The sequence below is a fragment of the Dipodomys spectabilis genome, unplaced genomic scaffold (genome assembly GCF_019054845.1).
Source record: "Dipodomys spectabilis isolate Male_0828 unplaced genomic scaffold, ASM1905484v1 ptg000163l, whole genome shotgun sequence".
Classification (NCBI taxonomy): domain Eukaryota; kingdom Metazoa; phylum Chordata; class Mammalia; order Rodentia; family Heteromyidae; genus Dipodomys; species Dipodomys spectabilis.
Window position 1 is genome coordinate 7,182,298 of NW_024870840.1, and position 26,544 is coordinate 7,208,841.

The 26,544-nt window shown below is 46.2% G+C and overlaps 1 protein-coding gene across 1 annotated transcript in view; it reads left to right on the top strand.

Moving 5' to 3' along the window:
- The first annotated feature begins 212 nt into the window (after window positions 1-212).
- Plxnc1 (plexin C1) overlaps window positions 213-26,544 on the top strand; it is a 150,900-nt gene continuing 124,568 nt past the window's right edge. The window contains exons 1-2 of the mRNA XM_042693085.1: window positions 213-1,363; window positions 20,814-20,954. Of these exons, the coding sequence (XP_042549019.1) occupies window positions 302-1,363; window positions 20,814-20,954 (1,203 nt within the window). The 5' untranslated portion in view covers window positions 213-301. The remainder of the gene's footprint in view (window positions 1,364-20,813; window positions 20,955-26,544) is intronic.

A 26,544-nucleotide genomic window follows, 5' to 3' on the forward strand; every position in this document is an offset into this window, starting at 1 on the left:
CGGCCGCGGCACCGGCTGCCGGAGCTCCGAACCCGCCGCCGCCGCCGCCGCCGCCGCCACCCGTCGCCGCGGTCCTCCCTGCTCTCCTTCCCCGGTCGGGCGGGCGAGCCGCGGGGATGGGGCGGCTGCGGGAGCCCGAGCGCGCGCAGGAGCCGCCGCCACCGCCGCCGCCCGCGTCTCCGTAACCGTGCGCGGTTGCCACTGTCGCCGCCACCGCCACCGCCGCTACCGCTGCCGCCACCGCGCGCCCTTGCCCGGGGAGGGGGGGCGGCCACCCCCACCCCCTGCTTCAGCAACCCCTATGGAGGTCTCCCCGAGGAAGGCGCCGCCGCGCCCCCCGCGCCCCGCGCTGCCGCTGCCCCTCCTCGCCTATCTGTTGGCGCTGGCGGCGCCCGCCCGGGGCACGGGTGAGCCGGTGTGGCGATCGGAGCAAGCCATCGGAGCCATCGCGGCGAGCCGGGCGGACGGCGTGTTCGTGGCGAGCGGCAGCTGCCTGGACCAGCTGGACTACAGCCTGAAACACAGGCTCTCGCGCCTGTACCGGGACCGAGAGGGCAACTGCACGGAGCCCGTGTCGCTGGCGCCCCCCGCGCGGCCCCGGCCGGGGAGCAGCTTCAGCAAGCTGCTGCTGCCCTACCGCGAGGGGGCGGCCGGCCTCGAGGGGCTGCTGCTCACCGGCTGGACCTTCGATCGGGGCGCCTGCGAGGTGCGGCCCCTGGGCAATCTCAGCCGCGGGTCCCTGCGCAATGGCACCGAGGTGGTGTCGTGTCACCCGCAGGGCTCGACGGCCGGCGTGGTGTACCGGGCCGGCCACTTGAACCAGTGGTACCTGGCGGTGGCCGCCACCTACGTGCTGCCCGAGCCCGAGACGGCCCACCGCTGCAACCCCGCCGCCTCGGATCGCAGCACGGCCATCGCGCTCAAGAACACCGAGTCGCGCAGCCTGCCCACGCAGGAGCTGGGCCGCCTGAACCTGCGCGACGGGGCGGGCAGCCTGCACTTCGTGGACGCCTTTCTCTGGAACGGCAGCGTCTACTTCCCCTACTACCCCTACAACTACACGAGCGGCGCCGCCACGGGCTGGCCCAGCATGGCGCGCATCGCGCAGAGCGCCGAGGTGCTGTTCCAGGGCCAAGCGGCCCTCGACTGCGGCCACGGCCACCCCGACGGCCGCCGCCTGCTCCTCTCCTCCAGCCTGGTGGAGGCCCTGGACATCTGGGCCGGCGTTTTCAGCGCGGCCACCGGAGAGGGCCAGGAGAGGCGCTCCCCCGCCACCACGGCGCTCTGCCTCTTCCGGATGAGTGAGATCCAGGCGAGCGCCAAGAGCTGCAACTGGGACTTCGAGACCACCCAGCCCAACTGCGTGAGTCCTCCCCTCCGGGAGCCTGGCGCGTTCGGGGCCCGGGGCGGAATGGCGGGAAGGGGACGGGAGGGGGGGCGGGGGCGGGGGGAGGACCTGGGTGACATTTACCAAGTCTCAGGTTCTCAGCGCCGCTGGCTCTCTGAAACCTCAGGCTACTCAAAACACAGCCCGCCGGCCCCCAAAGGGGAGCGTGTGGAAAACGGCGTCTGGCGGGAAGGGTGGGGGCGGGGGGGCAGGGGGGAGGGGGGAGGATAGGTTCAAAACTCTAGTGGCGTCCCCCCTTTTCTGCGAAGACGAGTGCATGTTTGGGACAGAGCCTCCCCAAGCACCCCCTCCGGTCTCTCAGGGCTTCTTCTCCAGTCCCGTTCCTCTTGGGGGGGGGCGGGGTCGGGGGATTGTGGGGTTGACTGTCCTGGTGAACACAGTTCCTAAACACGGGGTTCTCAGCAGAGAAACCATTGAACCTTAAAGGGCTCGCTGCCACACCCCAGCCTTTGTGCCCCCCCCCCCATTCCCCAGTTCCCCTTCCCCGGCAACACATAGGATGGGGTCCGAAGAGTTGGGAGCCTGCTTAACCCGAGTAAATCAATGCTCGCCAGCAAAAGCCGCTCAGCAAACCCCCAGTGCGCGACCCAGAGCAAGGGGGCGGGGCTGTGGCTGGCGCTGGGTTGCTGTGGTCGGTCTCCAACTGGGAGGGGGGGGGGGGAGACTTAGCTTAGGCGGGAGGGTGGCATTGTGGGTCGAAAGCTTCACCCAGGAGGAGTGAGCTGGCGGCCGGGGGGGGGGGGGGGTGGAGGGGAGGGAAAGAAGGAAGAGAGGGAGAAGGAGGAAGTGTTGGGGTGCTCTTGGCAGTTTCTGGGTTCCAGATTGTTGTTCTAGATTGCAGGGCTCACTTGGCACCACCCTGGCTTGGATCGGGCAAAAGGTACAGGTTTTCCCGGGGCCTCCCCGGGCAGCCGCCTCTGGCATCTTGAGACTGGCAGTTCTTTGACTGGAAAATAAAGCAGCAGTTCAAGAGGGTCCAGTTGATGGGGATTAGGAAGCTATTGTGCACTTCTCCGGAGGCCGGGTCCCTTCCAAGGCTGCTGGCACATCAATGCCACATATGGCTCCCGAGAGAAGGGAGCCCGCTGAGAGCCTCCTTTATAAGTGGACCGAAATCAAAGAGCAAAAAGGACTGGCTACAGGTGTTGCCATTGTTTTGGTAGAACATGAGTCAGAGAGGAAGGGAAAATGTGTAAGGATATTTGTTGTGCACCGAGATAGGATCCTGAAAGCTTTGGCTGTAAGGTGTATTCACATGTAGGTAGAAAGGCACGTCGTTCCAAATATTAATCCTATTATCCAGGGAGAAAAAGCCTCCTTAGAACAGTTACTTGCTTTTTTCCCCTTTGCCTGTCAGCGTGTGCTGGGACAAGCATATAGCATCTTCATTTCATTGCTGGTATGATTTTAAATGTATAAATGAATATATATATACATATATACATGTGTGTATGTGTAACACATTACCCCCTAAATGGCTTAGTCTTGCTATCCACATATAATCTAATGTTTAATATGTCTTTCCACATCTTTATAATCTAATGGTTCAAGTTTGGCAAATCACTGCATTCCATTTCTCTGTTGAAGGACTTGAAAGCATGCACCCTACACCCCCCTTCCAAACATATTACTTTGCATGAAGCTGGAGGCCCACTTGGCCTCTGGGGTTAATGAGGAGACAGCTTGGAGGCCCACAGCAGGTAATAACGGTGGAAGTCCAAGCGTTACCATCTGACAGCTGCGGCGTGTATGGCCAAAACAGTTCTCTTGACTACATCTATCTATTGGGTCCTGAAGGAGTCTGCTTCCTTCTAAACCCAGCAGGCATCCTGAACGCACATTTTGCTCCATCAGGTGTCCCTACTTATGCTGGGATGGGGAGAGACAGGGGAAAGTCACAGAGAGCCGTTTCTCCATTTTTATGGGTGCTCCTGGGAGAGAGCTGCCCTTTGGAAATCAAGCAAGGGATAGATAAAAAATCTGGGATGAGGAAAAAAATTAATTAAAATGAGTCCCCACCCAACATATTCTTACCGCTTTATGGAGAACCTCCCAAGGAGCTCAGAGCTGTGTATTCTGAAAGATGGGGGTCTCTACTCCCCCCTTAAGCTTGTCATCCAAGTTAAATAATATACTCTGGTTCAAACAATAGCATGTCATGGCTGCACAGGTGGGAACTAGTAGTTTTGCATTTTAAAAAATTTAAGTAAATTCCTTGCTGCTAGTGTGCATTCAAAAAAGCCTTCGTGGAATTGAATTTTAACAAGAGTTTGAATGCGAAAAGAAAAATAGGTGGTAGTTTTGATGAAAAGCTGACAATTTCCCAACCTATTCAAAAGGCAGAGAAGATACTTAATTCAACGAATCCTGGTTGGATACTTGCTAATGTAAGCGACGCCCTGTGCTGGGTGCCACTGATTTTGCCACTGAAGGGACAATAGCAGGTTGCAACCCTGTTTAATGAGGTCACGGGATCAGAGTGCTTCGGGTTGTCACTCAGAAGAATGATGTCATTTGATTGTATTTGTTCTGCATTTCATTTTTCAGGTCCTAAATGTGTTTTTGAAAAGGCCTGTTGAATTGTAGGTCCCTAAAACAGGATTCAGCCCTGAAATATAATAGAGGGAGCCTCAATAGGTTCCTATTGCGATTCCTCCCGAGCCAACACTGTCATTTTACCATAATCCACAGGCGGCAAGGCTGCGTTTGCTTGCTTCTCCCTTTCCTCCTACTTGTGTCCTGTATTTTCCATCTTCAATCAACCCTGGGAAGTGGCAGAACTGACTGGGGTGTGTTTTCCCATTTCTTGGTCAGCCCATCAGCTGACTCTCCTCCCTTCAGCTCTTCCTGCTAAGGATTTATTTCCAAGATGCTTGATCAAAGACTGTGGATTCAGCCACTGGCATAGTGGACCTTTGCTTTTTTTACCTTGTTACTAACTTTGACAACACTAGCACCTGCCTTTAATACTCTGGCTGAATATTTGTGCTACAGTTCCTATCTATTGTCCCTTTGAGTGTCTCATCAAGGATGAAGTTGATTTTGCCAGGAGCATCCCCATTTTTAGATGAAGAAGCTGGGGATCAGTGAAGCAACTTGTTCAGTAACAAAAGGAGTACCAGAGCCCTTCAGCTTAAGCCCAGACTATCTTCTTTCTACGGGCCTGGTGCATCTCAAATTGTCCCTTGAAGAGCTCCTAATTTTAGAGGCTGAAAACAGCCTCTCCATAGGATGTGGTGTTGAGGGTAGCTGGTGGTCCGTCCCTAAGGAAACACCTGTCTTGAACCTTGGGTTGTGTTTTGAGATTTGTGATTTCACATGGTTTGCTGCCTTTTTCTCATTCTACTTCATAACATTCGGCTCCATGCTTGGATGAATATAAAAATGAATGTTTGAGCCGAGTGCTGGTGGCTCATGTTTGTAATCATAGCTACTCAGGAGTCTGAGATCTAAGGATCGAGGTTCAAAGCCAGCCAAGGCAGGAAAGTCAGTGAAACTCTCATCTCCAATTAACCACCAAAAAGCCTGAAGTGGTGCTGCGGCTCAAGTGGTAAAATGCTACCCTTGAGCAGAAAAGCCAAGTGAGAACATGAAGCCCTGAGTTCAAGGATCCCAGTCCTGACGTGTGTGTGTGTGTGTGTGTGCACACACACGCACACACATGCAAATCTTTGAAATTATATACACATTAATTTAACTTCACTTTCTGAACTTTCACTAATCCCTTATACATCAGTACAACCCAGAGAAGCACTTTGGGTTGAAATTTGTGAAGATGGATTATTCCAGGTCGATTTGGGTGCCATAGTTGAGTCTTGGGTTTGCTGATGGTTTAAGCATGACAGCTACCCTTGTATACCACCGTGGGTTGTGGGGTTCTTGCAGAGTTGGGCCCTGACTCTCCGAGGTAACTCCATGCCTTGCAAGGTGGACACACCCACTGCTTCCACACTCACATTATACAAAAGCCCAACGTATTTAACTGTCATTCAGACAACTACGAAGCGCTCACATGTCCTCCAACAGCAGCCCCAGGCACATCCAGCCCCTGTGTGTGGAAGTGATAGCCAGTTCCACTGAGCAGTGTGGCCTGCTGACCTCAAAATGCAGTCCTCCTGTGGCGTTTATCCCTCTTCTAGTTTCTCTTATGATTCTGTTGAGCCATTTTGCTGACTGTAGACTGGATGATAAATTTTATACACACACATGTGTGCACATGTGTGCACACACATACATGTCTGATATAGAAGGGTAGGCTCAGAAAGCACAAGGGTGATGACAGTGCCCACTTAGAAGGAAAAAGCAATCAGAGCTACCATCTACCAAGTAGTTATTATGGCCAGGGTGTGCGAAGCAATTTACCTGTCTTATTTTCTGTTGATTCTCAGTCACCTTATGAGACAAAGACTGTGGTTATTATGATGATTGTTGATGAGAAGAATGAATCTCAGAGAGCTTCTGCTAGCTTCCACTTGGTAAATAGCAGAGGATTGAGAACTTGGGTGGTCCAGTTCTTGCATCTGAGTTTTCAACCAGTGTTATGGACAGTCTGTCCACACAGACATTTATGATGTCAGTCTTCACCCACACGGAACAAGCTAGATCCCTGTCACTTCTGTGGAAAGGCTGACCGTTTGGGGAAATAGGACATGCCAAGAAGATCCTTGGTTGTAAACAGAGTTCTCAGGCTTTGTATTTGTGACCATGTGAGGGGAAGTTCTGATACCTTTCCATCAGTGTTGGTGTGGTGGGTTTTTTTTGTTGTTGTTGTTGTTGTTTTCATTCAGGCCAACAAATAACTTTATAGGGTATTGTCTGTGGAAACCCTAGTACCTGGTATAGTATCTGGTTTGGAGTTATGATTGAAGAAATAATCTGTTGAGTATGGATATGAAGGACTTCTGAGGTTCATGTTGGAAGTAAATGTTAATCTGTAATTATCAGCCACACTTGCCTGAGTTTGGTCACCTTAATGCTGGTGTGTTTCTTAATGTATGATGTGCCTTCTTCCACTAGTTCTAGCTTCCTCTCCTCTTCTGGTTCTGTCCAGATATCCCTGCTCATTGGAACATTGGATTTCTGTTGGGGCCAGTTGGGGGGTGCCCTTTAGACCCTAGAAGGCCAATATGATTTGATCAAAATTTGCGGGGCTCATTTAATAATGCGTACAAGCATCTCATTCAAACATGAGAGGAAAAGACATTATGCCGTGGGCAGTGCTTCTTACGGTGTGCTATTGGACCAATAGCATCAACATTTCCTAGGGACTTACTAGAAATAGAAATTCCTAAGCCTCACATCAGCCTAAACCAGAGACTCTAGAGGCTGGGAAGGGACTGGTTATCTGTGTTTTAACAAGGCATACTTTATCATATCACTTTGAGCATGATTTGAAACCATTTCTCTTGTTCAAATTGAGCCACTCAGGATGGGGATTTGCCCCTTTTTTTTCATTGCAATTTACCATAAATGCCATAAAAAGTAAACAACTCATTCCAAGAACCCTGTTCCCTACTGCTTGTACAAGAGCAACATTCAACTCCTAAAGCCTTACCATTCTTGGTTTCTTGAGCCACTGGACACCAGTGGCTCATGCTTGTAATCCTAGCTACTCAGGAGTCTGAGATCTGAGGATTGCAATTCAAAGCCAGTCCAAGCAATCAGTCCTCTGAGACTCTTATCTCCAATTAATCACTCAAAAACCGTTAGTGGAGCTATGGCTCAAAGTGGTAGAGTGCTCGTTTTGAGCAAAAGAGCTCAGGGTCAGCACTCAGCCCCTGAGTTCAAGCCCCATGACCTACAAAACCAAACACCAAAAACTGGTAGGTCACTGATTAATTACCTCTGCTTTCTCATTTTATTCTAGAATGTGGAAGAATCTCTAGAGTGTTCTACTCAGTTATCCGAGACCAATTCCACATGGCAGGCATTCTCTCTAAGAGTTTATTATTTATAATACCGATGTTGATACCAGGTCAGGTCCAACTGGCTGCAAAGTTCTGCTTGAGGAAGCTCCAATAAAGGAATGAAAGGATTTTTCTGGACAGACACATATGCATTTACCTGTACTCTAGCAATAGGAACAAAGCTATGTAATGCTTACATTCATGTTCCCTAAAGCCAGATCAACTGGAACCTTGGAAAAATTAATTTTCTATGCCTTGGTTCATCTATGAGTAGGGATCCTGTTTGCTGCCTAGGATTACCGTGTGAAATCATGTGTTAATATGGGGAGAACGAATGGAGCACTACTCCATCCAGAATAAATGCTCATCATCACCATCATGATTCCTAATAGAGGTGGGGTGGGGGAATTGGCCAATGGTCCTGAATTCAAGGCAGCTCAAAGGAGTTGTGAATCAGGCATGTCTTGGCATGACTACTTTGCTCTGACTGCTACTAAGTGGTCTCTTCTGCTTCCTTCAGCATTTGCCCTTCATGGCTTCTCATTGATTGTACCTCAGCCTACCTTCATCCCCTGTGTGCATCTTACCAGCCTGTCACCTTCTGCTTTGGCATAGCCTTCATTTGGTACAGAGATGTGCTGTCCTTGGTGCAGGTCTTAACATGATTCAGTCAGGGAGAGGGTCATATACGAGATGGCCCCCAGCAACTGCTGTTCTGGATCCCTTTAGCATAGAATGGCAAAGAGTCACAGCACTTTGACTATAAGAGCGTAGCATCTCTTTGCCTCCTTGAGAGTTTCTTGATGACCACCCCCTTCCTGGAGCATGGGTTGGCAATAGATGAAGAAGCTGGAGAAATCTGTTACCATGGAGATAGTTTGTAGGCATGTTGGATCTAGCCTGTTCATCGGAGCAGGGGCATAATAATGGTAGGTTAGTAGATTGCTTGAGTGGATAAAACTATTATTGTTATTATTATTAGAGTTTTCTTTATTTTTTTAATAATCCTTGAGTGGTTGTATAATTAAAATTGAATTGCCAGGTGCCAGGGGCTCATGTCTGTAATTCTGGCTACTAAGGAGGCTAAGATCTGAGGATCATGATTTGAAATCAGCTCAGGTAGGAAAGAGTCCGTGAGACTGTTATTGCCAAGTAAGTCTTCAAAAAAGCTAGAAATGGAGCCGTTGGTCATGTGGTAGAGTGTCAGCCTTGAGTGAAAAAGCTAAGGGACAGTGCCTAGGTTCCAAATTCAAGCCCCAGTTACCAGCGCACAAAAATTATGATTAAATATAGTTTTTTTTAGTTTGATTTTTTTGTCTTTGAGTGGAATACCAATTTTATATGGTCACAAAAATAAATAGAACTATGACCTACATTTCCTTGTTCCTGTAGTTGATTTTCATACTGGTTTGACTGTCTACTCAAGAATTGTATGTAGTGTTTTTCTTGGAGAAGCTATTAGAGGATTTTGACCCCATTCCTAGGCTAGTGCCCCGCTGTTATGCAGATCCAGAAAGCTTTTCTGTAAAGGGTAAATTCATCAATAATTTAATCTTTGCAAGCCATGTACAACCTTGGTTTCATTGTCCTAAGAACAGATATAGGCAATAAATGAACCTGTAGGGCTATGTGGACAGTTGAACCTGAATTCCTGATCATTTTCATTTGTCATAGATTCTTCTCCTTTTGGGGGGAGAGAGGAGGGTATTTTTTCAATCACTTAAAAATGTGAAAACTAAGCTGGGTCCTGATGGTTCTTGTATGTAATTCTCGTTACTCAGGAGGCTGAGATCTGAAGGATCATGTTCAAAGCCATCCCAGACAGGAAAGTCCTCAAGTCTTTATCTACAAAATAGCCAGGGCTGGAATTATAGCTCAAGTGGTAGAGCACCAGCCAAGCAATCAAATAAAAATAAAAGTAAAAACTATCCTTAACTCATGGACCATTGAAAACACAGACAGGTAAGCAGGCCAAATGTGCCCAGAGGCAGAAGCTTGCAGACTTCTCTCGTGGGTAAAGTGAGGGGAAAGCAAATGTTACCATGTTGTTAGTACATATTGGAAGAAGGACTTACCCAGACGCTGATTGGAAGCCCCATTACAGGAAGGGTGAAGGGTCTCAGTCCAGAGCAGTGACACATGAGGCATGAGCTGTGTCTTGAAGCTAAGTGGTGAAGGCTGAGCGGGGAGTTCTGGAGAGCCGCCCAGCTCATGCACAAGCTGGATGTTGAATGAGCTTGTATGCCACAGTTCACTCACCCTGGCTGGGGAACATCCAGAAATGAGTGTGTGGGTCCAGATGGCCAAGGGCTTAATGAGACCAGAAAAGGTGGTTAGATGTTATCCTGATGGTCTGACACTTTTCACACTTTCCAAGCCTCGCCTCTAAAGTAAACACTGAACCCTAACTGATGCTGTATAGAAGAACAGTAGCATCACTGGCCTGCTGCTCTGGTAAGAATATTGCCAAGTACAGGCACACAGTGACAGGTCCCCAGCCACTACCCGCTGCCCATCCATCTGCCCTTGGGTCCCTGGGTTATCTTAAAGGAACCATGGCTGTGATGCTAGGAGACAGCAGCAGGCTTCTAAGCATGCCCAATCTGACTGTTCTAGAAAGTTTTCAGAGACCATTGTCGGGAAGACAAGACTCAGAGGAAAGCAACTGATTAGAATGACTGTTAGCTCAACCCAGTGATTCCTTGACTTTCCATGGTGTACCCAAGATGTCATGAAAATATATTATCAGTAAAAGCACAGACAATAAGCTTTTAGTGGATAGTTTATTCAGTATGAAAGTAAGAGCAAAAATGTTCAAGAACACCTAGTGTTTAGCATTATTCTAAGTATGTCTCTCATGTTAACCCACTCATATTCAAACTGTAGCTTTACAAGGTGGGGAATAATGTTAGTTCCACTTTACAGATGAGGAAACTGAGGCACACCACTAAGTAGGTGGTGAAACAGCTATTGTAACTGGAGTGCGGGGGAGAGATCTGTCCATGTGGAAGATAGGAAGGATGGCTACAGGGACCCTCTGGAGAGCTGGGATCAGGTGCTTTGGGCGGACAGGAGGGCCAGGACAAGGTCTCATGGAGGCCAGGGGACTTGGTTAGTGTGGAGAGCAAAAGGTGAGTGTAGCTGGGACGAGGCAGGTAGTGAGGGAGAGTGTTAGTAGGCTGGAGTAGGAAGTGGCAGCTGGATCCCACAGCCCCCTGTAGGCTGTGGGAAGGAGATTAGATTTTGTTCTCAAAGTATAGGAGAGCTTCGGAAGGGAAGTGAAATGATTGGATTTGAATCTCTAAGTAATGGCTGCCTGTGGGGAATGGATGAGGTTGGCTACTGTAGAAACAGGAAAGCCTGCAGGAAGCTTTCACAGTAGTCCAGGCAAGAAATCATGTCATCTTGGTTGAGCATAGTGACAAAGGGGCAGACACAGATAGATTTTGGGTATTTTTTTTTGCCATAAGTCAACTGAGGAATATTGAAGACCGGAGCTGATGTCCTAGCAGTGTGTATGGAAATATGTTTGCTAATGGTTAGATGCCTTTGGGACATGTAGGAGAAAGAACTGCTAAGTAGGCAGTTGACAACAAAGTCAGGGTGTAAGAATTTCTTCATGGAGTTTGGAGCATATCAGGTTTTGTGTTGGGCCAACAAGCTATTTGTGTGTGTGTGTGTGTGTGTGTGTGTGTGTGTTTGGTGGTGGTGGTGGTGGGGGGAAGCTATATATCCAAAGGAGTATCTTAGTTTGTTTCTTTGTTACTTTGATAAAATACTTGAAACCAAGTAATTTAGAAAGAATAGAAGTTTATACCAGGTACTAGTAGCCCCCACCTCTAATCCTAGCTGAAATTTCCAGGCTGAAATATGAGAATCACAGATCAAAGCCAGCCGGGGTGGACTCTTATCTCCAATGAAACAGCAAAAAGTCAGAAGTGGTGGTGTGGAGGCATGGATCAACTGTTAGAAAGCCAGCAGCAGTAAGAGAAAAAAACGGAGTGAGAGCCTGAAGCCTGGAGTTCAAACCCCAGTACTGGCTTGTGCATGCATGTGCATGTACCCACACACCTACACACTAGAAGTTTATTTAGCTCATATTTCTGGAAAGCACTGCTGTCTGGTGAGGGCATTTCTCTATATCCTAACATGGGGGAGGGCATGACATAGAGAGACAGAACAAGACCTGCTGGTTCCCATCTCTCTTCCTCTTCTTAGAAAGCCACTAATTCCCTGATAGGGTCCCCCATCCTGTGACCTCACAAGTTGGAGGCCCAACTTTCAAATACCATTCAACACATGAATATGACAATTAAGTTTCAATTGAAGAACTTTTGGGAGACAGTCAATCCAGAGCTTGAGGAGTGGCCAGGTCACCTCATCTTTGGTTCTCAGGCATCCACGAAGACATGTAAACTCTCAGTGATGAGCCTGCAGGGAACGACTGTAGAACAGGGAGGAAGGAGAAGACAAGGCTGAGAGCCCAGCCAGGCCAGAGCAGTGCTGAGCTTCCACGAGATTTAGAACTGGAGCTGTGTTTACGGGAAGAGTTAAAAGCCAGGCAGCCCAGGGAAGGCCTGTGACACTATTCCTGCCGGGCGGGCCTTCCTTGTCTTTGCCCTCCTCCCCCACCTGGTTGAAGGAACATGTTATCTAACACAGCAGCTGTTCTGGTCATTGCTCACTGGCCTCCTCCTGAGACTTCTTTCCTCATCAGTGACCCCTTTTAAGAATTGGATTCCAAGTGCTGACCCTGGCTTTCCAGAGGCAGTAGGAGGGCCAGCCTGGAGCAGCTGGTGGCCGTGGGTGTCTTCTAGTGTACCTCATGGGCTTTGTAGTATTTCTTTTCCTAACTCTTACAGAGCTGTTGTTCTGGAGACCTTCGGGGAAGCCTGTGGGTTCCTTCTCAGCGTCTTTTTATTGCAGAAACAACAATATGGGTTGCAAAAATAACCTAATTATATTGCTATACAAATATGCCAATTTTTTTTTTCAATTTGAGATCGAGTACTATATCTTAACATATTCAACAGCAAGATCTGGCCTCAGCAACTACTCTACTTTCAAAACAGAGATGAATGTAAGTGATATTTCAAGATATCTGCAGCAACTCTACACTGAGAGGGAAAGATCTGATTTCTTTGGGTGAAAAGTCACAGGTTCCATTAATACTACTGTGGTCTGGATCCAAAATGAAAGGAAATACTTTTTCAGTTAGAGCTTGCTAAAATAAAGATGTACTTTCTTTTCTTTCTCATCTCAGTTTGTGGATGTCCTGAGTTCTTACCCTGAACTGTAGATATGGATGGCGCTACCCCTTCTCCCACCCCCCATTCATTTCAGCTACCATAAGAAATACAAAGTTTCATTTTGTTTCAAAACCCTCTTGATTTGCTTATATTGACATCAGAGAGTTTCTTATTCTCATCTGTATTTTACAGATAAGTGCTTGGCCAATAATGTTTCAGAGATAATAGAAGGTAGGGAGGAAGGGAAAAGGGGAGGAAAAGAGGGAGGGAATGAAACGAAGGGAGAGAAGGAAGAGGGGATGAACAGAAGGATGGATGGAAGGATGGGTGGATGGATTATGGATTGGTGGAAGGAAAGATGAGTAGATGGATGGATAAAGAAATGATTGTTTACAACTCATAACGAATAGAATTTCAACTTGAAACCTACAGAAGCTTTTACTCTCAATCTCTTGTTCTTTTTTTCTTTTTCCTTTCCTTTTTGTCAGTTTGTGGGGCTTGAACTCAGGGCCTGGGTGCTGTTCCTGAGCTCTTTTTGCTCAAGGCTAGTACTCTACTTCCAGTTTTCTGGTGGTTAATTGGAGATAGTCAAACAGACTTTCCTGCCCGGGTTAGCTTTGAACTGTTGTCCAAAGATCTCAGCCTCATGTGTACCTTGGATTATTAGCATGAGCCACCATGCCTTTTATTCTTCCATGCTACCATAATTTTCTTTTCTCATTTTGGTAATTCTGGAGATTAAACTCAGGACCACATGCTTGCTTGGCAGGAGCTCTACCACTTGAGCCACACATCCAACCTATTTTCTTTCAGTTTGATGTTTCAGATAGGTTCTTGTACTTTTGCTTGGGATGGCTTTGGACCATGATCCTCCAATCTCAGCTTCCTGAATAGCATGGACCATAGGTGTGTACCATCATGGCCCCTTGATAGGTTGGGTCTTGCTCATTTTGTCTGGCTGGCTTCCAACCCCAATCTTCTTATCTATGCTTCTCCAGTTTCTGGAATTACAGACTTGCACCATCACACCCACCTTACCAATAGCAATTTTTACTCTAAAGAGTTAAGGTAAGGGTTTGGCCATGTTTGTAAAATCATTTTATTCTAATCACAAAAAAGAGCAGTCTTCTTTCTCTTTGCTTTGGTCAGAGCATGTGGCAATGACTTTACTTCTCTGAGCCACATTTTCAGTCTATGAAATCTATAGACTTCTTATGGACTGAGGTGGTGCAATCCAGAAACTGAGGCTTTCAAGCTGTTCATGAGCTACAGATGTGAAGTTTAGAGGAAGCCAAGATTCATTGGAATAGGAAGTATGGTGTATTTTACTATGGCTCCCAAGACAGAACCAAGGGCCAAGGACTGTAAGGGACAAAGTGGCTCAGTTGAAGAACTCTGTAATGATTGGGAACAATGTGCCATAGTGTCTGATGAGATACTGGTTAAAATATTTAAACAGTGACCCATGTATTCATTCATTCAATAAACATTTATTGAGAACCTACCACATGGTAGATACTGAGGTAGATTTGCCTTAAAAGTAGAGAACAAGACAAACTATTGAAAAGCTTGAGAGATAGACAATATATATATATATTTTTTTAATTTTAATTTTTATTTTTTGTGAACATACTGTACAGAGGGGCCATTTTTGGGGTGGGGGGTCTGGTCGTGGGGCCTGAACTCTGGGCCTGGGCACTGTCCGTTAGCTCTTCAGCTCAAGGCTAACACTCTACCACTTGAGCCACAGCGCCACTTCCGGCTTTTTTCTTATGTGGTGCTGAGGAATCGAACCCAGGGCCTCAGGCATGCAAGGCAAGTACTCTACCACTGAGCCACCTTCCCAGCCCCTAGACAATATATTTAAAAAAAAAAAATTAAAGCAATAATTCTGCTAAGTACCCTGAAAGGAAACTAAGTAGAATGCTGTGACGGAGACTAACAACTGGGGAAAATTAACTTGAAATCTGAAAGAACAATTAAAAAGATCCAACCCAAGAGGGGGTGAAGGGGAGGAGGCATAGAAAGAGCATGTGTGAAGGCCCTGAGGCAGGAAAATGTAATAAGTTAAAGAAATGTAGTTCTGAAAGAAAGCTACCATGGGAACTAAGGCTGGGTGAGGAGTCAAAGAGTGGCAAGGAAGGAGTTTGAAGAAGTCAGAGCTGAGCTCAGGCTGGGCCTGGAGAGGCATGTGACTTTAATTCTAGTTGACTTGTTTTATATTTGAAACCATTAACCTGAGTGCTGAGTAAAGACTAGGTCATGGCTATCAGAGAGCAATCAGGCGGGGAATGACGGAGGCTTAGAGCCTGTGGACATGGAGAAGATGGATTGGAGCCTGTTGGACTGAGTGTGTGTATGTGTGTGTGTGTGTGTGTGTGTCTGGGATGGAGGCAATGAAAGGAAGAGAGGATTCCCTAGGGTGGTCAGTGGTGCTGTTGATGAAGCAGGGGAGGAGCTGGAAACTAGTCTGAGCACCACTGTGGATCTGAGGAAGGTGTGATAGGTCTTCAGAGAGGTCGGGGAGGGGATTTGACGGTGGTCTGAACAGGACAGAGGAAGTGGTGATGGCACTTCGTAGACAGAGGTCAGAGATGTTAAATGTCCTTCAGCACCAAGGACATCCCCAGAATGAAACCAGCCACCCAGAAACCAGTGGCTTCCATATGGACCAACACTGGTGAACCAAGCCTCTTTCACTTTGAAGAACCTAGACTAGTGCAGTTTCACACTGTCTGCCATTTGCAAACTGAGTCAAGTTGACTTTTCATTAGGAGCTGTCAGAAGGAGGAGTCAGAGGCAGGGAATAACCTTTCAGATGGGGATAAAGAAGGATCAACACATCAAGGAATGGCCTTTAATGGTGGGGCAGGTTGGGAGGGAGGAGGGGAAAGAGGCTGGGGGTGAAGATAAACATTTCCTTCTTCCCATGGCCTTGCTGCATGGTGAGAGGTCCAGCTCTATTCCTCACCTTTCTTTCTCACTGCATGCCTCTGTGCACCTTTGGATCATTTGAACCCCCAATATAAATTTTGGTCACAAGAGGTGTTATAAATATGGTCAGAACCCAATCAGTGCTGTCTATTCCAGGAGAACAAAGAAAAACCACAGTACCTTAATAAAGGCCCTGTCTAGCTTGAGATAGTGACCATAGTGACTTCTCATCTCAGCTTGAAGAAGGTGATGCTTCGATTATTTTCGCACTTGTGACTTTGGTTGGGTCTCACGACAATGTGGCTAGGCAGGGTACATGGCATGACTGTGTCTATTTTATAGTCATTTCAGGGACTAAACTTGCTGATGGAAATCAGGCCCCTGGGTAAGAAGAAATAGGAAAGGAAGGAGAAACTGTTGAGAAATAAGGGCAGCCCATAGGAATACAACATCAACATCAAGTTAAGTACGCAGGAAGGGTTTTGTTTTTTTTAAATCAATGTGTAAGATGTTAAAAGCATCCAGCTAGTACTTATCCTTACCTGAGAACAAAAACCAAGCACTATGTGGGTAAAAGGCTTCACTGTTGCTGGGTCTCCCCCATACTGGAGGTCTTGGGGTACACATTTCCTGGAGGTTTTGAATCCTCACCCCATGAGTCCCTGGCCTGAATCTCCTCAGGGTTAGGCCACCTTCCCAGGGTCAGGGCTCAATACCAAAGAGTGCCTTTCACACCCTAGATCTTATGACTAGTATCCTCCTGGAGTTATGCAGGGCACAATGAGTGTGTTTGTTGTCAGTGAAAAATAGTATGAAGAGGCTTCAAGGAAATCAAGACATCTCCCTCATGATCTGCCCACCACTCCCTGTGCACATGAGTATACATGTATTTACTCACACACGTATGCACATATGTGTATGCACACATGCACACACCTACTCATGCACATACTTAACCTCTGCCCACGTGCATACTCCTCTTCATAGACCCCCTTATCAGTACTTTGCATCCAGTTTGCTACACTAGACCCAAAACTCTATCCTAACATCAGTTGAAACAAGGGTACTATTTTTTTTTTTCATCTGCCAAAAGTTTCCTCTGAGAGTGGCTAAAGTGTAGGCGTGTGTTGACAGTGAGACATGGCAGGAAGGAGAAGTGGAGTGAAAAGTCTAAAGGAACCAAGAGAGCCCAAAGAGGAGACCAGATTTAGAGCTAACTCAAGATTGGATTTTGTTATGAAAGGCAGAACTGGCAAAAGCATCATTACACGACATTAACCTTGTTACACACAGACGAACAAGCAGAGGCTAGGGCTTAGAAATAAATTACACATAATAAACTAGACAGAATAAGCTGAGGGCAATATGAGTGGTTGTGCCCTAAGGGGAGAGAAGGGCAAGATAGAAATAGGCCAGAGGGGGGAAAAAGAGGAGGAATAATTTCTGGACACGGGGGGCCAACTGCACAATTTCTCCCCTTTTTTTCTGTTTGGGTCCCTAGGTATTAACTTCACTTTTCTGAGAAGGTTTCTCCACAGCCTGTTTTTCTTTTGTTTTCATTTGCTCAAATGAACATAAGAAAGCCATTCAGAGGGCTCCATTTTCCATTCACAGAGACCTGTCCATTTCTGTGTGTTTCTAGCACAAAAGAATCCATTTCCATTCAGCCAGAGCAGCCCCTAGAGTTTTCACAGGGTCCAAGCGCCTCTCTTTCCTATTTTCTTCCAGGCTCCCTTCATTGGATACAAAATCCTGACCATGGCTCGAGTCCTCTTGGCTGGGCCAGTGCCTGGACTGACCGTCATGATTCTCATTTCTAAAACAATGACTTACTTTTTGATTCCAAGTAACAGAAAACCCAATCAACAGTACCCTAAATCGTGACATCCATTGCTAATGTAATAAAAATTGTGAAGACTGGAGGCCTGTAGCTCAGTAGTATCAAGAATCTGATGTCTTAGTTTCTATGCAGTCTTAGTGAACCTGGTTTCATCCTCCATCTTGAATTTCATGGCTGCAAAATGGCTGCCCCCCAGGCTGTACATGATAACTTCCCAAGGGAGGAAGGAAAGGAGTAGGCAATGAGCTCTCCTCAAGGGCCTTGTCTTATCAGAGTGGAAACTCACTTCCAAAAAAATCTCTGCAGTGGACATATCACTAGCCTGCACTCAGACACGTGGATATCCTTACTTCTGTGGGACAGGAAAAGAGTATTTGGCAATGGGGAATGGAGTGACACATTGGCTTGGGCCAAACATGGTTTCCTCAGAGCTTGGCTATATTACTCTTGGAAGACAATTAGGGTTCTTTTTGGCAAAGAAAGTAGGGACAACTGCCACGGGGATGTGGTGCTTACCATTTGTGGGTTTGTTTGTAAAGGGGCTTGAACTCAAGGCCTTGAGCCCTCATTTAGCTTTTTTCGCTCAAGGCTGGTATTCTACCACTTGAGCCACACCTGGACTTTCAGCTTCTGTTGGTTACTTGAACTAAAATTAGAAGCTCACATACTTTCTTACTTCGGTTCTTTTTTTGGAAGCTTGATACTCAGCCTCCTGAGTAGCTAGGATTATAGGTGTGAGCTAAAAGCCACCAGTGCCCTGCTCTGTTTGTATTTTAAAATAAGGTAGCAATGGCAAAGGTGTACTGTGTGGTTCTGGATGCCAGCTACTCTTCTAAGCTTTATTAAAGTTGTGGACTAACACATCTAGTTCTCAAATGCTTGGAAGAAATGCTACTGTCACCTCTTCTATTGGATGGAGTAAGAAACTGAGCAACTAACAGGTTTACAAATAAGATTACTTAGCTAAAAAAGTGTCAGGGCTAGGATTCAAACACAGGTCTATACTCACTGCCTTACACAGCCTCTGTCAATGAAAATGATGAAAGATTCTGAGTAGCTCATGGTGAGGACTGATACTTGCTGGCTGGAATTATTACTGTAACTACTATCACCACTTATTTCTTCTTCATGACTATCTTACCAATAAGGGAGACACTTGAGCTTCATAGACAGCTAAGAAAGCTAACCCCTACAGGATTAACTAAGTGACTGAGAACCCAGCTCAAAGGCAGATCAGTTATCTGGGCCATTTGATCTGCGTGGATACTCTTATCTAGTGTGAGAATCCTGGCTGAATGACTGTCCTACTAACTTGTGTTGCTGCTGTAAGACTCAGTTTGGAAAGGTTCAGGTGCACAGTCAGAAGTCAGGGGAAGGATACTAGAACTGGGGGCTTGCTAATTTGGGACTAGTTTTCTCCTTTTCCCTTTTAGTGTTTGGGCTGCATTTTGGTGATTTGGAGCCAGTTTAACTCAAACAGGATATGTCATTCCCATCTCTGCAAGGCTCACCTGTGATTGTTCTATGGTATTGTTCTTGGCTCACTAGAATACAGTACTATTTTTAAATGCCTACTGTGTGCCAGACCTGGGAAACTTACTTGGTCCAGCTTTGTGTGGTCCTTGTGGACATTCCACAATCCACAACCCACAATCCTTTACTCTTTCTGTGTTTGTGAGATGACAGAAAGGGGAGTCCCCCAGCCAAAGAACATTCTAGGAGCCCAGAGACGATGCCCAGTTCTCTGAGTTGGCCTCTCTGTTATGTCTGAATATTTAATAAAAATAAGAGGCATGGTCAGCCAATCTTACATTTGAACAATTCTGGCTTTATTTTTAAGCAAGATGTGTGATGTGGTTTTTTTTTAGTATAAAGGTCATCCGATTTTTCTTCTGTTGTTCATAGTCACAAGGGCTCTTATCTAAACAGTAATCTGTTATTCCAATCCTTAGGCCCACAGACAATTTTTTTTCTTAACTTTCATTGTTAATGGGACATCGTCTCATCTTTTTAGACTGCTTGGGAAGTACTGTATTTTCACAGGAAAGTAGGAAATAAAACCCTCTTATGCGCTTCCCAAAAAATCTTCCTGAAATGAGTTTACTATAGAATATTTTATGCAAATGAGTCACTTTTCTCTTAGGTTATGGCATCTTTTCCTTGGAAAGCGATCTAGGCATTAGAGCAACCCTTCCTTCGCTTATCAGTTCCTTCCAGTACAACTTCAACAAAGAAATATAGATGGCATTTTTAAAGGCTTCAGAAATCAATTGTGTCCATGAATCCATTTGGTTGAGATGTTAATGAAACTTGGTGGGTTTCAAAATAATGCATATTTAATCAGACATAAATTGAAAGACATAAACAGTCAACAATAACATAGTGAAGTTAATAAGTCTCAGCCTCTTTCTTTGCCCACCTCCCCAAACAGAGCCATTTCAAGAGTAGCTATGTTGTTCACTCAAGTTTGCCAGTTCGCCACTGGAGGACACTTAAATGTGCCTTTTCAAACCTCAGTGCAGCGGGGAAGCCCGCTCTGGCAGATAAAGTCTTCTATCACACCGTGCTCATAGCTGCAGAAAGCAACGGTTCTTCCTAGCTCCCTGTCTTCCAGAAATTTGTGTAGCAAACTTGGTTTCCTGTCGTTGGAGGCAGGAAGCAGGGCACAGGGTACTTCATTCCTTTTAAACAACAAAAAAAGAGAACGTTTGGTCGACACTCTCCGCTCTGGGTTCCGAGAGGGGCTATATTTAATGATCAAGAGCAAGCACGTGATCCCATGTGCTCAAAGCCTCATACAATTTAAATGCATTTGGACTGGGAGTTAGACTTTTTCATTTCCTTCTGCAAAACATCAGCTGGGGGGGGGGTTACCCCTTCTGTTTAGTTCCTCATTAGCCCTGTCTCTGGTTCTTATCCACCATCCATGCCTGTGTCTGCCTCTTTGCCTTCTGGAGCAGTTACTCTGCCTTGGGGTTTCACCAGGATCATGTCCTGTCGATCCAGAACCCCTCCTTTTTGTCTATCCCACCCAATAGGAATATCTGAGTCACATCTTGGGAAATGTCTGTGTTTAACGTCATAAAACCCAATGCCTAGCTAAAACGAACTGCAGGAGGACCCTGCAAACAGCCAAGTGTAAGATCAGCTCTCTCCCAGTTCTGAAGTGGGCTACCTCTTGGCCATAAGCGCCTTCTACACCAGCCATGGGGAATGTTGGAAGGATGGCCAGCTCACTGCTCTATGTATTAATATACAGGAAGCACTTCAAGCTGGGTGGGCTAGGCAAGCATGGTAACCGATGGGAAAAAGGAAAGTTGTTCGTGAAGATCTGGAAGAAGAAAATTGTATTTGTTGTTCAGAAGTGTGGGACCCTTCCTAAGAGATCGTGCATTATATATTATCAGCATCAGGAGAAGTATCACTGTTAAAAATGATCTTCTTGTTTTTATTTGTACATGTGTGTGCATGTTCAGAAAGAAGGGGAGCAACCTGAAAGAGTGCAGCCAATTGCATCGTCTACCTTGATCCATTCTGACCTGACATCCGTTTATGGCACCGTGGTAATGAACAAGACTGTTTTCTTCTTGGGGACAGGAGATGGCCAGTTACTTAAGGTTGGTTTTTTCCTGTACCTTCTTCAAATGCCTTATGTTACTAGTGATTGTTTTTGTGCTTGTTTTATTTTTTCCTAATACTCCTGAGGTGTGCATCAGTTGTTTTATGAATGCTTTAGAGACCCCCCCCCCCCTTCACACACACACCCAGAAATGGACAGGAAGGAACTGTGGAGATTTGAATATAATAACTGCTGGTCCTTCTGTCTCCCCTTTCCCCAGCATGCAAGAAAGCACCAGCCAGCTTGCTCCCTAGCCAGCTTGCTCCCTAGCCAGCTTGCTCCCTAGCCAGCTTGCTCCCTGGGAATGTGCCATGATATGTCCCCCCTTCTTTAGTCTTAGCTGCTGGGTGAGGTGAATGGGGGGGTTCCCTAGCCTCTACCCCATCCCTGCCGCACCTTCTTGAGACATTTAGCCTTTCCATTCTCTCTCCTTTGCCCAGGAAATGTACAAAGCACCTGATCTCTCACAACTTCAAAGGGATGAGTGATTATAGGGCTTGAAAAGAAGAAGAAACAGGTGTTCCTTCCCTCCAGCCCACTCACTAGCCATGGGGGGGGGGTCCTTGTTTTTTGCCCTTTGTACCTGCACACCATGGAGAGGTTAGAGATCTGAAAACGTAGAGACTCCCCTTGACTTTCATCTCTTAGTGCTATTTTCCCCCACTGTATGGATATACCCCAGCCCAGTTGAGATCTGTATTCATTTCAGGAAAGGAAAATGGGGAGAAGGAAAAAAAAAGGCCAAACTGCCAAATGACTCATTGGAAATTATTTAGATCATCTTGTCAGTGTCACCAGCAGGCTTTCACTACACAGGTCCTGTGGCCTTCAGCCACAATCATGGCTGGGGACAGGATGTTTCTGTCACTTTACAGATGACAATCCTTGACTTCTCTGCAGCCAGTCAATTGACTCTCAGCTCAGAGAAATACCAACACATCTGTATTCTCAACCTGTTCTACTTATAACCAGCTGTGTGATTTCAGATGACTCACTTGCCCTCTCTGAACCTCCTTTTCATCTCCCCTATTTCTAGACAACCTAGAAAATCACTTTCCTTCCCCCACCCCCACCCCACAGACTCTAATTCTGTCCTCTGCATACATATCTCCAATCTAGCCAAACCTATTTACTTGCTGTTTTCCAAATGTATATTGAGTAGTTCCATTTCCACACTTTGGATCACACTGTCTCCTCAGCCTGGAAATGTTTTCTTTCTTTCTTTTTCCCCCCCCCTCTGCTTTCCTGCATCCTCTGTATTTATGTTTTGGCTCAGTTCAAACCCCACCTCCTCTTTCATGAGGTCTAAGCTTTGAGGCATTTTGTCCTCCCCTTTGTCCTGAAGTACTGGTCACGTGTGTGACATTTCTTTGTGCTCCGGATGTATCTTGTCTTGCCCCTTGCCTTTCCCAACTTGAGGTTCTCTGAGAAGGAGGCCATAGATTCCCCACAGCCTGGTATGGTGCCCAGTGCCTGGTAGGCATTTGATTTAATCTGTTTCTTTTGGAGGAATCCCAGTAACATATGGGAGGGAGTTTGTTTGTGTACACATTCTTTTAAAATATACATTGATTATCTTTCCTGCTGTGTTAGGTTCATTTCCTATGGCAAGGTAAATACTCATTAATCACTTCCTACTCGTCCCTCGTCTCTTAGTGACACCTGATCCACGAGACCTTGGTCAGGCTCATTGGACCCATTAGTCTGGCCCAAGAAACTCCCATTCCTCTTTTCTGGCCCACCCCTTCAATTATCCCTCCCAATTTGGGATATTTTTGACAAGTGTTTTGACAAGAACACTGTTTCCCCCAAGCTGAGACAACCAGACTGTTACATGGTGAACTGAAGGTGAAGGAACACTTGGCTATAAATAGGGTCCTATGGGAAGGCCTGGTTCCCCAGGTCCTGTGGGTTCCCCATGGCTGTTTATGTGCAGCTGGCTGAGTTTCAGCCCAGCTGGGGTGGGGGACGGGGCACCAGAGGGTTGGACCCATCTGGGCCTCACTCGGCTGTGCAGAAGTAGTGAATGGACTCTTGATGCTCTCAGGATCTGAGTGGGCTGCTCCTTCAGAAACCATGTCTATGATCTCATTTTGGGGGTTCTGGGCAGGTTAGATTTTTTCTATTTGTTTTGTGGCTGACATTTGTACAGAGATGGTCATATGACAAAGTATGCTACATCAACTCACTAGTTTAACTCTCTCCACAACGCTACGATGTAAGTCTGCTCTTCTTTTTGAGATGAGGGAATCATGCTTCCCAGGAGGCTGAGTGATTGGCCCCAAGGCCATACAGGGGCAGAACAAGGATTTGAACCTGCACTTCAGAGTCTGCACAGATGTGGTCCAGACTACATGGACTTTGTACCTTTGTCCCCAGGCCCAGCTACTTGTCCTGGGGCCTCTGGGATCAAGTGTGCTCTGGGGCTGAGTCAGCATTTCTAGAAGCTCAGTGAAGAATCTCAGCGTTCACAGACATAGACCCTTCTTGAAAATGACATTCCATCTACTCCATCCCTGCCCCCTGAGAGGACGCAGGTCCTAGGACACAGATCCTTTTCTCAGAAGGGGATGGTAAGGGTGAATTTGAGCTGCTTGGCTCTCAGGATCCCTAGGCCAGCCCAGACTCTCTCCTTATCCCTCAATCCCTGTGTGACTCCTTCGAGGCAGCCTCTGAAATTATCCAAAAACTTAAAGACAAAGATTTGCCCAGATGACTTGGGATCTACAAAGAATTTCCACCTCCCTTTACTCAAAAGCTGTACGCTTCTCCCTTGCCAGACTTGTCACTAGAACTGTTAGAAAAGACAAACATAGTTAGACACAAGCTTGGCTTCTAAGCCACAGCGTGGAGGTACTAATGAAAGGCATAAAACAAAACCCAGCCCAATGCAGACAGGGGGAGGAGGAGGAAGAGAAGAAGAAAGAGGGTTTGGATTCCCCACAGCCTGAGTCATCAGTTTCCAAGTGATCAAGAGGCGACAACATTTTGACATGCACCAGGCACAGTAGTATCTGCCTGGCTGGCTGAGAGGCAGGAGACTCGGAAGCCAGTGGCATGTGTGTGTGTGTGTGTGTGTGTGTGTGTGTGTGTGTGTGTGTGTGTGTGTGTGTGTGTTGTGTGTGTGTGTTGCCACCACTAATACAAACTTGCCTCCTTAAATCTCTACAAACCTCATGGAGTTTTAATATAATTTGATGCCGTTTTCAACCTCATGCGATTGAAATAATTTTTCCTGCTTGTGAAAGGCTTATGTAGAAATGTGGGGTAGCGGGGGCTAAGAGGAAGGCAAAGACAAAATGGTCCTTAATTGCGTCATGTCAATGCAACCGCTGTCAGCAGTTTGGGTTCTTTTTTTACATAGTTGAGGTCAGACTCTATCCAATTTTGCCTCCTTCTTTTCTTTAGTTAATGAGGAAAGAGGCTTATATTAAAACATGACTGCAAATCCTCGGTAAACAATATTTTAAAATAGCTGTATCGCGTTCTGTTGTGTGGGAACATCATTTTGAACTTGAGCTGAGCTATGGGATCACATTTGAAGGGTCTTTAAAGATGCACTTTGTCCAAGGAAGACAGCCAACGCGTCCTCCAAAGGTAAGGTCATGGTGATGACCCACGGAGATGCTCTCCTCTATTCTTAAGGCCCTTTTGGAACCTTTTAGAGATATTGAAGGAATTTGGACCTGAAAAGCTCCCGTCTTCTGTTAAGTTTATTATCAGCAGGTGGACCTCACGGGCATGAGGCAAGTTATGCCGTCACTCTTCCCACCCCCGTCCGGCCATTTCCCCATTTTACTTCCTCTGTAAACATCATTGCATGCAATTTTTTTTTTTGTCAGTGTCTGCACTGAAATCAGCTGAAAAATATGCCCAGTCTGAGCTCAGCTTTTGGGATTCAATTGCCTCTGTTGCCCAGGGCATGCAGTTCTAGGATATCCTGTCTCTTCCAGATTGCAGTCTCACCCATGGTGTGGTTTGCATGTCTTTAGCAGACTGTGTGATATATAGACAATTGTCCTCACCCCAAGGGCATAAGGAATAGTTTGAGCTTTTCCAGGTGATAAAATAAGTACTAAGGGAATATGCATGAAATTTGAAATTTGTGACTTTTTGCATGCCCATTAACCTTTCTTGTAAGCTTAAAAGATAAGAAGGCAGTGGGAGAGGGGTAATAATAGCTACCATTACTGAACTCATATTATTCACCAGGGTTAGAACCACAGTCTGAATGTGTTAACCTGTAATCCTTATGAGTCAATACTGTGTCCACCCCCACTTTATCACTGAGAAATCCCAAGGCTTGGAGAGGTTAGGCGGTTGGCTCAAGGTGATTTGAGCTGAAGCGATCTGTCCCCAGAGCCCAAGCTTTTATCCTCCAACCAAACTGCATTAATAGTTAAAATGTAGATGAGAGAGCTTGCTAGAACTCCTAAAAATGGTTTTAAAGGTTTTCCTTCTAATATTGGGGAATCTAGGTTGATCCCAAAATGTAAGTGTTTGAGGTTTCCTGAGATGGGGCCATAACTTCTGCGGTTTTGGTTTGTTCCTGTTTGGGGACAGCCTTCTGGGCAGCAGGTACTGAACCCCCTCTTCTCCGGCTGTAAGTAGCTCATGGGGATCTCTGAGTCCCATTTAGGGCCCGGATTTTCCCCACTAGGCCCATTTCAAGAAACCTCTCTTCAAGTTGATTTTTGTTTTTTGTTTGTTTATTTGTTTGTTTTGCATTCCATGTCGCTAGTGTTTTCCTGAGTCTTCGATAAACGGAGCTCAGGGATAGGAAGCTGTAGCATGCCCTACCCCCAGCACAGGAGACCTTCTTAAAGTACTTAGAGTCAGCACTATCACCTGTGTGCCCACTAAAACTCTCTAGATAACCACAAATGGTTTTTGTTTTTCCAAACCATAGAGAGAAATTAAACTAGCTTCAGAAAATTCTTGAATTCCAGCACAAAGCTAAATTATGAATACCCAAAGAATCTGCCTTGACTCTGGGTTTTGAGATTTGCAAATGAAAACAAGAGAAAATGCAAAAATGAAATATTTTATGCTACTCCTACAGAATGTAAAAAATAAAGGAAAGGAGGAACTGGCTGTGGAAGTGGGGAGTTGAGTGGCAGAAATGACTGAAGAGAAGAGACCAAAAAGTCAAACCAGCAAGGAGTGCCCACGCTTGGAAATGGCTTCTGTGATTGGTTGTTTGGCATGTCCCCTGAGGCTTACTTCAAGCTCATTGCACCTTGTTTCTTCCAGCTTGTGAGTCTGAGGACTCCCTGATTCAAATAGTTTACTCCCATGTAATCCACAAATCTAGACCTTGTGGTTCAAGCTGTATATTCCTCCTACTTTTTACATGGAAGTCAGTAGATTGGAGAGGAAAGAAAAATTTGCTTTAATCTTTATATTTTATCTTTTTTTTTTTTTTTTTGATTAAAAATTTTTTTTTTATTGTAAAGCTACTATACAGAGGGTTACAGTTACATGAGTGAGGTTATGAGTACACTTCCTCTTGAACATTGTTACCCCCTCCATTGTTTTCCCCCTACCATCCCCTCCCTCCCCTCCCTCCCTCCCTTCCCCGAGGTTCT